This window comes from Phodopus roborovskii, unplaced genomic scaffold, assembly GCF_943737965.1.
Source record: "Phodopus roborovskii unplaced genomic scaffold, PHOROB, whole genome shotgun sequence".
Taxonomy (NCBI): Eukaryota; Metazoa; Chordata; class Mammalia; order Rodentia; family Cricetidae; genus Phodopus; species Phodopus roborovskii.
In genome coordinates this window covers 50,963,303-50,980,544 of record NW_026126433.1, presented here as the reverse complement: position 1 = coordinate 50,980,544, position 17,242 = coordinate 50,963,303, and the positions used below count along the sequence as shown (strand labels likewise).

The 17,242-nt window shown below is 37.0% G+C and overlaps 1 protein-coding gene across 10 annotated transcripts in view; it reads left to right on the top strand.

The window, feature by feature from the left end:
* The window catches only part of Enah (ENAH actin regulator), a 104,780-nt gene that overhangs the window by 43,185 nt on the left and 44,353 nt on the right, over positions 1–17,242 (top strand). For all 10 annotated transcript variants that reach the window (XM_051186466.1, XM_051186462.1, XM_051186464.1 and 7 more), the window contains 2 exons: positions 7,099–7,264; positions 11,802–11,979. In XM_051186466.1, the coding sequence (XP_051042423.1) occupies positions 7,099–7,264; positions 11,802–11,979 (344 nt within the window). The remainder of the gene's footprint in view (positions 1–7,098; positions 7,265–11,801; positions 11,980–17,242) is intronic.

Genomic DNA, 17,242 nt, shown 5'->3' with positions numbered 1-17,242 from the left:
TCATTTACTCTCGGTAAATGGTCTCTAAAGGTAAAAGAAGCATAGGAGGCAGATCTACAAATGAAGGGGACTCTGTTCCTGTTGTATCTTTGTAAGGGTTGCTCACGCCAGCCCCTGGGGTAAACTAAAATTCCAGAGGTCTAGTGCCCTGAGAAGCAGCTCTCAGTCAGTGAGAGACAGAGATTAGTGGACAGGTGCACCCATTCCCCCCACCTCCAGTCCCACCTCCCCAGGATGCACGACTCTGGACTTGCACAGCTTTTTAATGTTCATTTACTCATTGGCAACACTTTTTTTGGCTTCCCCCATTTGCCTGAGTTTCTTGCTGCTGAATCCCTTCCACACATACCGCCAGTGCTCAGATCTATGTCAGCATTTCTTTCTTTTCTTTCTTTCTTTCTTTCTTTCTTTCTTTCTTTCTTTTTTTTTTAAAGATTTATTACATATACAACATTCTGCCTCTGTGTATTCCTACATGCCAGAAGAAGGTTGTGAGTCACCATGTGGTTGTTGGGAATTGAACTCAGAACCTCTGAAATAGCAGTCAATGCTCTTAACCTCTGAGCCATCTCTGCAGCCCCCCATGTCAGTCTGCAGCCCCCCATGTCAGCATTTCTTCTCAACCTTCCTAATGCTGCAACCCTCAGGTTATGGGCACCCCAACCATAAAATTATTTTTGTTGCTACTTTGGGAAGGCGGAGGCAGAGAAGCAGACAGATCTCTGTAAATTCCAGACCAGCCTGGTCTGCAGAGTGAGTTCCAGGACTACACAGAGAAACCCCGTCTTGAAAAAACTAAAAAGAAAAGAAAAAACAAACAAACCTGCAAGTGTGTATTTGGACTGTGAGATATATTCAGACTGCAGAAGTTTTCTGTGGTTATAATTTTTTGTTCTGAAATTTTTGCATATAAGAGTTAGCCATACTTCTTAGAGTAGGAAATACTTTTATCATTTGTTAGTGTGTATCCCTTTATTTTTATTTAAAGCATTCCCCCCCCCCCTTAGCATCCTTCCTTCTCCCTTCCTCCTTCTTCCTCTGTCCTTTCTAAAGGTCCCTAAAGTTTCTCTGGGCATTTGGACCCAGGAGTGGGTCCGAATGATTCAATCAGTCACATGGAATGCCTATAAAAGTCTACCTGTTTAGTATAATTCCATTGTGTCACATCCTCATCAACCTTTAATCTTTTTGGTTTGTCTGCTGAAGTCATAGTTTTTAAAGCATTTTTACAGTCTTTTATAATGGAAACCTTGTTTTTATATTATTCCTAACCAGTTACTCAAGTTCCTTGGATAAAGTTCTATACTCTTTATACCTATGCTCTAGAGCTTCTAAACATATACACCTTCAATCATAGAACTGAGCATTGACGACGAAAATCTCAAATCATCGTCAATGCTCAGTTCCACCACCCAGCTCCCAAATAAATCACACATGGTGGCTTATTCTAAATTACAGATGTTCAGCCTTAGCTTGACTTGTTTCTTGCCAGCTCTTCTTAAATTATCCTGCCCACCTTTTGCCTCTGGATTTTTTCTTTTCTTCTGTAAATCTTACTGCCACTCTTACTCTGTGGCTAGCTGTGTAGCTGGGTAACTAGCCTCTGATGTCTTTCTCTCCTTGTTCTATCTTGCTCCTCCCTGTTCCCAGATTTCTCCTATTTATTCTCTTGTGCCTGCTAGCCCTGCCTATCCTTTCTCCTGCCTTGCTATTGGCGGTTCAGCTCTTTATTAGCCATCAGGTGTCTTAGACAGGCCAAGAATCACAGCTTCAGAGTTAAAAGTGGCACATCTTTACATCATTAAACAAATGTTCCAGAGCATAAACAAATGTAACACATCTTAAAGTAATACTCTACAACGTTTCCCCTTTTTTGGTCTAAAAAAAGAAAGGTCTTAACTTTAACATAGTAAAACTATATACAATAAGACTTAATTTGCAATATTCTATCCATGTGTAATTAGCATATTCAGAGAAAATAATGCATTATTTATCCTATCTTAGTGTATCCAAAGTTTTACACCTAAATTACTTTCTACGATAACTAAGGAAAACTGCAGCTATAACTATCTAGTCTTTAACTCCAAAGAACCCCAGAATGATATATTACCTGAGTAAACAGGAAGTACATTGCAAGCAACTTCCAAAACTCTAGAAAGGACAGACACATTGGAATTCCTGGAGAGTCACCCAAAGTTCCTCTGCAACCTTGGGGCATCCATCTTCAGCCTACAGGCCTAGAATATCTGATAAACTTTTCTGTGAAGCAGGAATTTTGATGGACTGTCCTGCCTTCTTTTGGCAAAGTTCAGCAGTCTTTATGTGTATTACATGTCCAATCTGCATGGCATAGTGGCTAACCTTGGCCTCAATGAAAGCAAACTCAAAGTTTCTTAATGCCCATCTGTAAGCGGTCCTGCCTGTAACAGTGGCCATACCCCTTTGGGCGTGGCTCCAGGCAGATGGAAGAGGGAAACATAAGGTGGGCTCTCTCTTAGGTTGGCAGATCCAGTAGGAAGGGCAGAGAAGCACTCCCATGGTTCTTTGTATTTTGCTGTGTAGGTGTTTCCCAGTAAACACCCATTTGTCCTTTATCATGGATGTAGTGAAATCTTTATACCCTTGCCTTCACTGTTACAGGTAAGACCGCTACACCCACCGTCCTTTTATAAAGTAAATTGGGTTACAAACATTTTAAGTGTTATATTTTATAGGTCTTTGAAGCGTTTGAAAATCATCTATCTAAAATATATCTATTTAACCTTAAAAATATACCTAATGTGACTACAAGTTAAATTCTTATAGAACTTCATTTCTTATTTATATATTTTTAAATAAACTGCATAAGCACATTACTCCAAACAAGAGTGGCAACAGATATACAGTGTAACAAAATTAACTTTAAATTTGTAGCAATACACTATATTCCGTGCTAATGCAAAATATCTGAGATTAGTAGTTGTCTTTTTTTTTTTTATCCTGTATTCCCCTAAATATAACAAACATCCATCTCCCACAACCCAACTCTTGGGAATGTGGGCCTTGTTTTCTCTAGATTGTGTCCTGTTATCTGTGGACAAAGTGTCTTTAGGGATTGTTAGGGGCTTCCTGAGAAAATTTGAGATAATAGCCAAGTCCTGGAAAGACCAGCAGCCATCTTTGTTTATATACCACCTGTCAAGTTTCAGGAGGTCTCCTTGATCAAACCAGATTCATATCAGCCTGGAATGAATCCATAGCCTCTTGTTTCCTGTAGGAACAAAACACCAAAACAGACTTGATTTCCATTTGTAAAATATACTTTGTGACTTTTTAAATTTAAGATATTCCTAAAGTATCTAGGTTGGTTCAGTTTTGCAGTCTTGTTCACAATCCCAGGTCTCCCAGCAGCATTCAAAAAGATTCAAAATTAACACAATAGCATACCTGACCCTGACTCCCTGTTATTTCCCATCTTATGCAGACTCTTTTCTTTCTATGACTGCCCGTACCCCCTCCCCCGTTTTTTCTTTCTTAAGCCTCCTGCACATTATAAAACACACTGGAACCCTTTTCGAGTTTTTTTTTTTTTTAACGTCTTGACCTTTTTTAAATGTGTGTCTTTTAGCCTTTTTTGACAGCCCAAGCAAACTTTAGACTGTTCAGCTACACCTGTTTCCTCCACATGCCTGAGTTTGCTGGCTCTGCCCACTTCTCAGGTTGGGAAAGCCAGGTGGGAGGTTCATGACTGAGAGCTGCACTAAATCTTTCTAGCTATGGAGTCTGCTACCCAGGTTGCCACAGAGGTTATTACTTAGCTTAATGCTGCTGAATGACCGGCAGTGCCACTTAAAGGAGCCATGTTCTTTATTTTATTGTATTGTATTTTATTTTTCTCAGCTTTTTTAGACCCTACATGGAAATTTGGGCCCATGTTGTTATGCCAGAATGTTGTTGCTTTGTTATTTATTTATTTTTAACTCTTTTGGCATTTTGCTCTTTTGGAGGCCCTCTTTCCTCTTACCAGATTCCTCCTATTTATTTTCTGCTTGCCAACCCCACACCTATCCTTTCTTAGCATCATTAAATAAATGTTCCAGAGCATAAACAACTATAACACCTTAAAATAACATTCTACAACACAGATGTTTTATTGTTTTTGGGAGATGGTAGAATACCATTTTTAATAAATATTTATAAATTTGCAAACAAAATAAGCATCACACACCAAAATTTATTAGATTTAAATCTGTATATCTTAATGAACCTCCTTTCTACATTTTAAGTATGAGGAAAGAATAGTGGTTAAGGGATTTTTCATTCTGAAAGGTAGCCTAACAGATTTACCAAAGTATTTTCAAAAATGTAAAGATTTTGACAAGTTTTTATTTTGAGGTTTGTCAATGGTGCATATAAAGATGCAATGTTCTGTTCTTGGATATATACCAGCAATGCTTTCTGTGGCTGAGAACAGCCATAATTAGCTAAGAGTTTTTCTCTGTAACCAGACTGGCTTTGAATTTTTACTCTTCCTGCCATCAGCCTCCTGTGTGCTGTACCTCACAGAGCCATCTTATTTTAAATCATATCTTCGATGATTTCACCGGACTAAAATAAAATAGATAAAATACAAACATGAGCAATGTAATGTCTAGAAAACTAAAGTTACTACGCTTGATCATTTTAAGTTTTTGATTTTTGTAATGTGTATAGGTATTTGCCTGCGTATTTGGTGTTTTGCATATGTATATGTATGTGCTACATATGTGCCTGGTGCCTGCAGAGGCCAGATTTCCTGGGACTGGATTTACAGATAGTTGTGGGCGGCTGCTGGGAATGAAATCAGGGTCATCTGGAAGAGAAGCTGTTCTAAGTGCTGAGCCATTTCTCTATCTCTTTTACTCTTAGAGATTTTTTTCTTTTTTTAAAATCCTCATTTTAACCTCTTATGATGGTCTTCCCTCTGCAGTTTCTTATCTACCCAAGATGCTAATAGACCAAAACATTGACATCCCATTCCTTATTGATTGATTCACCCAGTCTATTTTAGATTTGTAAGTCCATGAAATAAAAATTGTGATTACTGTTGGCTTAATATGTGTCACATCTGTGGCCAGAGTTGGTAGAGGGACTGTCACCTTTTGTGAGTTGTCTCCTGTGTTCTGTCTCCGTAAGATTGCCAGAGTTACATGTGTGTACTGTTGCATCTGATGAAGTTATCATTTATTTATTTATTTGTTTTTTTAAAAGATGGAGTCTTGTTTTACAACCTGGTTGGTCTTAACTCAGAGATCTGTCATCCTATGCCTCTCAAGTACCTGTATTAAAGGCTTGTGTGGGCCTGGCCAGTATTAATTTTTTGAGATAACATTTTACATTAATTCACAGGGTTGTTTGTCTTTTTCATTTCATAGTAAATTTGTTTCTGCACTTGTAAGCTTAGGAAACTTTGCTTATTTCAGTCATCTTTGCTGTACTTAGATAAAGTTGTCACTTAGTATTTGTTTCTCTTGTGACTAATGAGTTTATAATTTCTGTACTGAAAAATACCTTTCAATAATGTAATTAAAAAAAAAGAACAACAACCCAGGCTTTAGTCATTGACTTGTCTTTGTTGTGCCCAAGTCACAAAGATCCTCAAAGAGATCCCAGGGATACAGACCCACTGATACAAATGGAGGTTTATTGTTCATCCAACCATGACAGGAATCAAGTTCCCTGTCAGGTTTTACAGACAGAAATCACAGAATTCTATCAGTAGATATGGGTTGATTTCTGATTGATTGACATTTGGGGAACAATAGGGAATTTCTCAAAGTTATATTTTGGTATGAAATACCTGTGTACTGATTATTCTCATTAACCAGTGCTGACAGGGAACATTTCTGTGGTTTCTAAGGCTTTGTCTTGTTTCTTGCAGGTGGCCTGTTGTTCATAGATAGCAATAATTTTTAGAACTGTATCCTGGAGACTACAAGGGGAGGTTTTTGTTTCCCCTGGAGATTCTTTTGTGGCCAAACAGTTCCCATGAACCAAGTATCTAGGAGGCTAGGGGGTTTTTGGATTTTCTATGTGTCATGTGCTGAGTCAGAGGCTTACATGTCTTTTCTGCGGTCTGTCATGGGGCTGAGTGAGGGTCTGGTTTCTTTATTTCTCTCAAGTATGAGAACTTTAGGTTTTGTCACATTTATACATTTTTTTCCCTGTGTGAGTTATTAGAAGTGAAGCTTATTGAGTTTAGTTTACCTCCTTTTAGTCTCTAGTTCCAGAAAATTTCTAGGCAGCATAAAAGTTGAGATAGCACTACAGGACTTAGTACAGTGTTGCCGTTTGTATTTTAGGTTTTGTAGAATGTCCCTAATGGAAAATTAAAGCACGAGTTGGGGAGGGTGTGGTTAGCCCTTTCTGAGGGTTCTAGGGAAAACCCACATAGTGTGTTGTCTTGAGGTCTCCTGAGGCAGATATTGGTTGATTGGACAAATACTTTCATTACAAGTGGTAACCAGAGACATTGGGTCTCCTGGCTGGAATTACAGGTGGTTGTGAGTTGTCCAGTCTGGGTGCTTGTACTCAACAATTGTGCTCTTTATGAGAGCATTAAGCTCTCTTAACCTCTGAGCTCTTTCTCTAGCCCCCTATTCTTATACTTCAAAGGGGAAAAAATGTTCAAGTGTAGGATATTAACTTGACTAAAGGGAACAGAAGGACTCAATCATGTTGTTAGCCGTTGATAGTTTTATTTCCATGTTTGGAAGAACAGATACTCCTTTGACTGAATTTGTTAGAGACCTTTAAGTGATCCTAATGATAAAACTAATTTTGTCCATAAGCAGAAAATATTTCAGACAGGTCAAGACAGGTCACCATTGGATAGTTAAACAGGTGGTGGTTAATGTTTAGTTGTATTAACAGATTCACTCAGTTTGATAATAAATTAGATACATCTAGGATAAAATACTTCTGGTGTTCCCAAACTCCACCCTTACTATAAGTTGCCACTGTTAGTTATTAACAGTGTTGGTTAATCTTGGCTCATGGCTCTATGGCATACCTCACTTATCTTAAATATCTCTCTCTCTCTCTTTTTTTTTTTTTTTTTTTTTTTTTTTTTTTTTACAGTGAACAGAGTATCTGTCAGGCAAGAGCTGCTGTGATGGTTTATGATGATGCCAATAAGAAGTGGGTGCCAGCTGGTGGCTCAACTGGGTTCAGCAGAGTGCATATATATCACCACACAGGAAACAATACATTCAGAGTGGTGGGCAGAAAGATTCAAGACCATCAGGTAAGGGTCTGCCAGAACCATTTATAACTTGTGTGTGAGTGCAGACGTGCACATGTGAAGGTCTGTTTCTCTTACCACTTTGTAGGATCTGGAGATTGAACTATCATCCATCAAGTCTCACTGAGCTGTTTTGTTTGTTTTTTTTCTTCATTAGATTGTCTTATTTGGACATCCAAATGACCAGTTTTTATAATCTAAATTCAGAATAGACAAAGATGAAGTACAATGTAAAGTGTTTTCCAAAGATGTAATCCAAAGTAATGTTTAAAGCCATCCTGCTATAAAGTGCAGAGAAAATACAGCTAAATTCTATCTGTGCCCGTGAGTTCTTGTTAAAGTTAGGTCTATAATTTTCTAGTAAGATGTAGTGTAAATAGATGCTGCAGTAACCATTAATTTGAAGTTGGTTTTTAAAGTATTAATAGCTTGGGACATATTTCTCATGCATGCAATTTGAAACTTGCATTTATGCAGAAAATTGGGACTCAGAGAGGCTGCATCTCATAAAAAGAGAACAAAGAGAAAACCCTCTTCTTTTTGTCTGAGGAGATTTAGGAATTTCCCTGGAAAATAGAAACTGTAGTTTGTCCCTTACATAAGTGATTGACTGACATGGGTTGCAGTGAAACTCTTAGGATACCTGATTTAAAATGCAGCGCTTCTCTGATAGTTCTGGGCTAGTCTCCAGTAATTAGTTCACATCTTATCTTTGTTGCATGTCCCCTTCTTCCTCCCTAGCCTTTCCTTTTCTTCTGTGCTTCAATTTCCTCTCTGTGTTATAGTCTGTAGTCTCCTCAGTTTCTACCCAAAACTCCACTCATCACTGCCTGTCTGTTGTTCAGCTACACTTTTCATCTGTCTTCCAGCAGAATGGTCCCTTAGATTAGATCAGTGGTTTTCAACCTTCCTAACACTACAACCCTTTAATACAGTATTAATGCTGTGGTGAGCCCCTAACTATAAAATTGTTTTCATTGTTACTTCCTAATTGTAATATTGCTACTGTTATGAATCATATGTAAATATGGCTATACAGGATATCTGATATGTGATCCCTGTGAAAGGGTCATTCGACCCCCAGTGGGGTCTTGGTCCACAGGTTGAGAACCACTGGGTTAGAGTCATGTTAGTACTGCCCATGATGCTGTTAGGGAGAACAAAATGAAAACTAAAAGATAAAAACTAGCTGGGTAGAGGTGGTGCACACCTTCGAACCCAGTAATTGGGAGGAAGGGACAGGCACATCTCTGTGAGTTCAAGGCCAAGCCTGTTCTACACAGTAAGTTAAGTTCCAAGACAGCCAGGGCTACACAAGAGAAGGGAACCCTTCTCTTGAAAAACAGCAAAAAAAAAAAAAAAAAAAAACCTTTAAAAATTTTTGGACATCTTTCTTCCATGAATGGATGTTTTGCCTGCATACTATATTCCCAAACTGTGTTATGATCTTGTGCAATCTGAGTCCATGTAAATGGTATGTTTCATCTAACATGAACCTAATTTTTTTTTAGCCTGGTCAACATTTTTTAAAAATTCCTTGTTAGCTTTTTTTGTTTGTTTGTTTTTAAATTATTTTATTTGCTTTAGTGTGAAGGTGTCAAATCCCCTGGAAGTACAATTATAGACAGTTATGAGTTGACATGTGGGTGCTAGGTATTGAACCTAGGTCTTCTGGAAGAGCAGCCAGTGTTCTTAACCACTGAGCCATCTCTCCAGCCGGAATACTCTTGTAACCTGCTAGGGTATTGACCTTGTCTGTGAAGTCAGCTTATGACTTGTTTCCCTATCTTCTCAACAAGCTTGTTTCTTTTATGTCCTTGCTGTAATTTATCACAACTTAAGCATTTTATGGTGCATCTTTACCTAACAAGCTTAATTAATATCAGTACTCTTCAGAAGATAGCATCAGACGAAAGATACTTGGTGTTAACCATATCTTTTTAACATTGTTGTATGTCTAGCAAGTAGATTAAGGTAAGAAAGAGAAAATAAAATATACAAGGATTAAAAAGAAGAAATGAAAGAGTTAGTTGTAGGTAACATGGTTATGTATTTGGAGGGAAGAAACCTGAACATAAATAAATCCTAGATTACTAATAGGTTAGAATCAAGAAATAAGTTTAAAAATGCTCTTGGTATGTTGTGTCTAAAGTAGTTTTTATCTGAGTTACTAAATGACTTTACATGATACTGTTTACAATAGTGTCTTAGTGACTTTTCTAACACTGTTATAAAATACAATGACTAAAGTAACTTAAGTCAGAAGGATGTGACTGGTCACATCCAATTGCCAACTAGGAAGCAGAGGATGAATCAGAAGTGAAGCCAGGCTGTAGATCTTTAGGGCTTCCCCCAGTGACCTACTTCCTCTAGAAATACTCAGCCTCCTGAAAGTTCTACAGCTTTTTAAAGCAGTCTCACCATCTAGGCACCAAGTGTTCAATCATGAGCCTATAGAGAACATTTTAAAACTAAATAACAATATTTTATCAAATACCTGACAAATTTACAATAGGTACTCAAGATATACAGAGAATCATTGAGTGTTAAGGCCAGCCTAAATAAGGAATACATGATACTCATGAGATAACCCTGGCATTAGTGATCAAATTGTTCTGTTAGCTTCAATGCAGCCTTTTTTATTTTTGTTTTTTCCCCCCGAGACAGGGATTCTTTGTGTGGCCCTGGCTGTCCTGGACCTCACTCTGTAAAATTAGAGATTCATTTTCCTCTGCCTCCTTTGAGTGCTGAGTTTTACGGCATGTGCTATCCCTGCCCTTTTTAATTTTTTTCCCAGTGCAGTCTTAAATTTGGAAATTGACATTGAGAGTGTAAATGGTAGTGTTATACAAAGAAAACCAAAATTGCTAAAGTAGTAATGCGGAACAGAGTAAAACAAAGTTTTACAGCAGAAAGCTTCAGTAGTTAAGACACTAGAGTTGGGCAAATACTTGATATGTTTACCAGTGGAACAAAACACAATTTGTGACTATTGATAGGCCTGCATCTTTGATTATAGAAGTGACTCAGAACCCATCTCATACCATAGGCTTGAATTAATTCCAGTTGTACTAGAGATACAGATGTTAGTGGTAACAGTAATAAAGCTCCTATAAGACAAAATGAGATAGTATTTTCATTACTTAGATTGAGAAATATTTCTTAAGCAGAACACAAAAAACATTAAAAGAAAATAGTATTACTAATCTGAAATAAAAGAAAGTAAACATCACTAAGAGTGAGTAGGCAAGTTATGGAATGGCACAAGATATTTATCGCATGAATACCTTCCCTTTTGGGATAATATGTGGAGAAAAAGATGGATCACAGAGGAGAGAAAAAAGAACCAGAGGAATTCACAATAGAAATGTTTTGAAGAAAATAAAACACAGAAAGGGAGCCTATGTATGTGTAATCTACTGGGTAAAGGCACATGCTATGTAGCCCCGGAACCTAAATTTTATCCCTAGAATCTTCATAAAGGTGGGAAGAGAGCCAGTGCCACAAAGTTGTCATTTGACCTCTACACATGTGCCATGACATGCATGCCTTCTTCCTAACCCCATTATGCACACACAACATAATAAGTTAAAAGTTTTTCCAGAACTTGGAAAAGTACTAAATCTCATTAGTGAGCAGAGTAGTGTAATGTACACCAAAAACAAAGACACACACCAGAATTGCTATAAAGACTAACATTATCAGTAGAAATGCTGCATAGTATATGGAGCTATACAAATTTTCATACACTGCTCTGGAAGAGTAAATGAATGGTAGGACAAACTTAGAAAGCTACATGTAGTTTTTTCTACTAAAGTGAAATGCACACGACCTATGTTAATTCCACTTGTGGGTACATGTTCAGTGTAACTCCTGTGTATAACAGGTGATGTTTAGTAGAATTTTAAAGTCATTTGTGGAAGCCACAAATTCTGAGCAGAAAAATGTTAGTACAATAATGGGTAGATTGGGACGGGTAGATTGGTAGTTTATACAAAGGAATGTTTCATAAAGCAATGAAAATGAACAAACCACCATTGCACTGACAAGCAGAGGACTCTCATGTGAATATGAGGATAGAGGATGGGTACATCTCACAGAGATCTGCCTGCCTCTGCCTCCCAAGTGCTGGGACTAAAGGCATGCGCCACCACCACCCAGCTGAACATGGGTTCTGTAACTCTGCTTTTCTCAAATCCTCAGGATGGGGGAGTCAAGAGGGCCCCTTACAGTTAATTTTCCAGTTTTGTGTTTGTAGTTTTTCAGCAAACATGTTCAAGTGTATTTAATGAGGTGGATTGTTTTTGTTTTGTTGATTTACTATTTTAACGCAGGCCTTTTGTAACTCTAGGATACCTTAAGTTTTGTCAGACTCATTTCTGTAGACTTGCTTTTACTGAGGTAATTGTTCTAACTAGTTTTGAAAAAAAGTCTGCTAGGAACCGGTTTTAATAAATAACCCACAGTCAGGATTTTCCTTGGCTTATATTATTTTTCCAATTATCAATCATCCTGACTTTATTAAATCATTGTCTTTTAGGTCGTGATAAATTGTGCCATTCCTAAAGGGCTAAAGTACAATCAAGCTACACAGACTTTCCACCAATGGCGGGATGCTAGACAGGTGTATGGTCTCAACTTTGGCAGCAAAGAGGATGCCAATGTCTTCGCAAGTGCCATGATGCATGCCTTAGAAGTGTTAAATTCACAGGAAGCAGGTAAAGTGTCTGTGCTTTCTCTGTATTCTTCAACTGAAATGCTATGTATATGTTAAAGCAAACCTTTCTTGTCAACTTTTTAGTCGTATATATATTTAAGGTAATTCCTAAGTTATTTTCCACAAAATGTGAACTCTTCCTTATGTTAGAAGTATCTTCTTGAAGCATAATCCTGTGAGCTTAGTCTAGTTATTTCTTAAAACTCATTTGAAATTGTTTAGATTTGTCCATCCTGTCCTAAAACGTAATTTTTGATACTAGGACATGGGAGCCATCAGAGATACAAGGTCTCTATGTTGATCAAGCTAGCCTCAAATTCTTCACTTAGGGCTGGCCTCCTGTCTTCTGATTCCCAGGTAGCTGGTATTTCAGTCATGTTATTTGCTTTTTATGAAGAAATACATAGGTTTCTAAAATACAATTTTTAACCTACTGCTGATCCTAAGGATTTAACATTAGAATAAGATCTAATGGGTACGAGCCTGGCTATAACACAGTGGTTCTAAACCTTCCTAATTCTTTGACCTTTTAATACAGGTCTCCATTTTGTAATGACACCCACACATAAAATTATTTTCTTTGATACTTCCTAACAAACTTGGCTACTGGTGTGTGTGTGTGTGTGTGTGTGTGTGTGTGTGTGTGTGTAGTGTTTTTCAATGTGAAAGGGTCATTTGACTCCCAAAGGGGTCATGACCTGCTGGCTAGGAAGCACTGCCCTAAAAGTTGTTTTGAAATTTGAGGCATGCCCTCACTGGTCAAAGTCATAATTGGATTCTTAAACTACATGTTGCTTAAAAGAATAGAAATAATTTGTTTTAAAAAGCTGAAGTATTTGAAACTTTATGTCAGAGATAAACTAAATTTCTGTTGGCTTCATGCAATAAATTTTAAAAGAAAATGTTAAATATCAAAAAATACAAATATAAATTGTTGTGTTTTGGTAGTTATTTTAATGATATAAATGTTATGAGTAGAATCAATGAGGAGTATTATAGCCAGATGAAATATTGATACGTTGTTGACAATATAGAATTCTAAAAACTCATTATAAATGTTACTTATATCTTACTCTGAAAATAATTGAAGCATAAAAAAGAATAAGGCAACTAATTCCTCTGTTTTAAGAATGAGTTTTAAAGGAATAGGCATTTTGGGATCTTGAAGAAGGTTTTATATCAAATTCTCTTTGGACGAAATCAGTGTCTATAAGGAACATAATTTTGAGAAACTAAACCACTGGAACTTATTCTGATTTGTCTTTTAGTACAAAACCAAGATAGTTAAGTCTGGCCTCATGTAGATCATTTCTCCTCATCACTATACTGTTTTTGTCGGTACCAGTACTTTATTAGCATATATTATAGGAATATATTTATACTGCAATGATTGGGAAAGGAACTGGAATCATGATTCCTATATCTTAAATAGGTCAGTTATATAATTTGAAGAGTGTGTTCATAGCAGCTTCTATTTTCCTGTGTTTGGAATCAACTACCATTTTTAATTTTTCAGCTCTCAAAAAGGAGGTCCAGTTAAGAACTAAATGTCACTTATAGTTCATATTATTGTTGATGTTGGTTTTTGTTTTACTGGTATTTTGAAAATACTATTTTTTATCATTGAGTGATATTAGTTTGTTTTCAAAATGCAAATGGCGAGTACTGGTTTTGTTCTGACCCTGATTATTGGAAATTGAGTCTTAATATGGAGAAACTCAAATTACAATTTCTTACAAAGCAACAGACATTAAGAAATACTGTTTGAGTTATGTAAAGTTTGCAAATAGGGAAATCAATGGTTTTACTTGCTGTAGAAGCATTTTTGGCGTGTACAATATATAAGATTATGGTTACAGATAAGTTTGATAATACATTGTCTCTTCTCTTTTCACAATTTCAATTGTGGTAGTATAAACTGGTTGAAATTTCTGTCATGGACCTAGTTATTAACAGTGAAGCTTTTCTTTCTATCTTGTTCATTCTCAGAGAAAACAAAACATTACTTTACAGATAGCATGATTTATTTAGGAAATTTTTATTATAAATACCAATTTGTGAATTTTGATGACATTAATTGTCCATAAAGTGGAAGCATGGGTAGAAATAAATGTTAAGAATCTGGAGTGTCATCTTTAATCCCATCACTTGGGACAAAGAGGCAGGGAGATCTTTGTGAGTTCAAGGTCAGCCAGGGCTACAGAGAGCCCCTGTCTCAAAAGGCATATGGAGTGTTCTTCCTTGGAAAGGGATGTGATTTCTTGTGCAGATTGTCACAGCAAGATAGGTCCTTTACCTAGTATTGTGCTGGCCCCTCCCATCCACCTAAACAAATATACCAAACAATACTGCATAGCAGCCTGATCTTAGCATCCCTTGCCAAAGCTCTTTACTTGGGGTTCACAGCCCAAAAAAAAAAAAAAAAAAAAAAAGAAAGAAAGAAAGAAAGAAAGAAAGAAAATCATATGTTGAGATCATCTGTTGAAATCATCTGCTATCCTTCTGCTAATCCAAGCTGTTGGAAAAGCTTGACTTCAGACTCTCCTGTAAACAGTAACCCAACACAATTGACCAGAATCAAAAGAACAAACTTAACCCATGAAAGCAGAGAAATTTTACGCACCAGTCTGCCTGTTGCTTAATTTTTTTTTTGTTGTTCTTTTAAAATTTATTGGTATATATTATTTGTACCAAATAATGAATTGTGCGATGTTGATATTTACAAATATACACATAATGTATTTTGGTCATATTACTCTCCATTTCTGTCTTATTCTTTATACTTGTGTATCTCCCTCCCTCCCTCCCCTCCGTCCCATGGTGCTGGGGATTGAACTGAACCCAAGGCCTTATATATGCTAGGCAAGTACTCTACTACTGGGCTACATCCTCAGCCTGTTTTACTACTTTATATCGTATTCACTGTTACTGCTTTTAGGTCGGTATCACACAAGATTCAGATTGCTATTATCTGTTAATCCTTCTTAGTGATTCTCAGACTTTAAGGTCACGGGTGTCTTTGTTCAGATGGAATTCTTTTCTGAAGCTCAGTACAAATGGACCAAAAGTTGGGGCAGGGAGAGTGTTCTGATTAATGTGGGGCAGGGCTCTCAGCCACTGGTATTATATGGCTCTCCAGAGCATTATTTACAACACTGTCTGTCTTTACGTCTCTTATTTTTTTTTTTTTTTTTTTTTTTTTTTTTTTTTGAGGCAGGGTTTCTCTGTGTAGCCTTGGCTGTCCTGGAATGTCTCTGTAGATCCAGGCTGGCCTTGTACTCATAGAGATCTGACTTCTCTGCTCTGGAGAGCTAGGATTAAAAGCATGTGACACCACTGCCTGGCCACAGAGCTCTCTTTTTGCCCAAACCAATGACTACATTTCTCCCTGCTTTTGTTGCCATTCTTCAAAGCCTCTAAGTCCTCAATTTTTTTTTTTTAAATTAAGAAATGAGTAATTTTTGTATTAGTCATTCTAACCTTCACAAGCTACACTCATATATGTTTAATAGTTTCAGTATTTTTTTTTTTTTATGAAAAGGTAGGTGGCAGGAATGTTTTCCTTTATTTTGTTTTTAACATGGAATGCAATTATCTAATATACTGGAAAGTACAGGAGGTGCTAAATACAGTGAGTTATATTTGGAATTAAAAAAAAAAAAGGAATCACATGTTCTTGCCTTTACCAAATGCTACAGTGTAACTTTTCACCAATGGAAATTGTCTCAGTTTAAATACATTGTGCAGACCAACCTTTTTTTTTTTTTTTTTTTTTTTAATTTCTGTATTTATCAAGTATATTTGCAGGCTTCTGTAGATAATAGCAATGGATTATATAAGTTATAGTGTCAATCTTGTTGATGGTTGGCCGAGGTAATTTTGCACAACCTTGTTGTAAAAGGGTTGAATCATTTGGAAATAGGAAATGTGTTTTTAAACCCATTTTTTTTTTTTAAAGAAAATGTTATGCCAGTTAGCTATTCTATTTTTGTTCAACCACGATTAAACATAGCTTACCAAAAGAAAAACCTTAATTATTTTACCACTAACTAATAAAAGACTGGGTTTGTTTTGTCTTTTAACTGCTGTGAATGAAAACATAGCCAGGAATAACAGTACGATTGTCGTTTTCATCAGATTTATAATACATTTCGAGATTCTATTAATTATTTTAACATAAATCTGGCGTAACATTACTTCCTGTGTAAGCATTGGCAATATTCTTAGCATTATATAATATCTTTATGGTATACTTGGGACCTCAGAATATTTCCAGAAATTCTTGAGGTTTTTCATTTTTCTTTTTTGAAGCAGGATCTCTGTGTAAGCCTGGTTGTCCTAGAACTTTCTGTGCAAACCATGCTGGCCCTGAACTCACAGAGATCTTCCTGCTTCTTCCTTGCAAGTACTGGGATTAAAGTCATGCTCTATTATACTGGGCCCTAAAATAGTTTGTTCCTAGTGATAGTTTTACTTTCTAGTCTCCTAGGTTGCTGATATGAATAAGAGCAACACTAAGCTTATAATCACAAAATTATACTGGGCTGATAGCCACCTATAAGAACATCGATATGATAAAGCCCATCCCTTTTCTTCCTGGATTTTACACCTGGCCTATAACTATCTAGAAAAGTCAGGAACATTGGGATAGTTCTTGAATAAGGTTTGAAATGAAATCTTGGATTGTTGAGAAGAAAATTCTAGGGTCAGAGCAAAATTTGCAAACATGGGCTTGTCATGGGAGGGATGTGACATATGGTAAACAGACCATGTTGTGGTTGGAGCATGAGAACTTGTATGGTCTGGGGCATAAATCCTAACAGATAAGGCTAGAAAGGTTGGAAGGGGGCTGGTGGTGTCTTGAGGCTCATTCTATCATTTGCCCTCAGGTGGGTAGTCAGGCTTGTGCTGTAGTACAGGAGTGGTGAACTTGGACCTATAGCCAGACAGCATTTGTTCCTTGATCTTATTTTCAGATTCAGCCTCCTCTGGCTGGGACAGAGGAAGGAGTAAATGATGTTTCCAGATGATATCCAGGCACCTAGCTTGGATCACTGGTGAAGTTGGTGCTACGACCCAGAGGTAGACAGAATGGGAAGAGGCTTTAGGTGGATAATGAAGTTAGTGCTGCCATACTGTATGTAGGGAACTTCATTAACACTCTGATAATCATATACATTTGGACTGGAGAGGATTCCCATGCTAATCTTGGATGGTGCTTTTGCTTTGTGTTAGGTTTCCTGAAGTGATCTTACTGTGGAGGT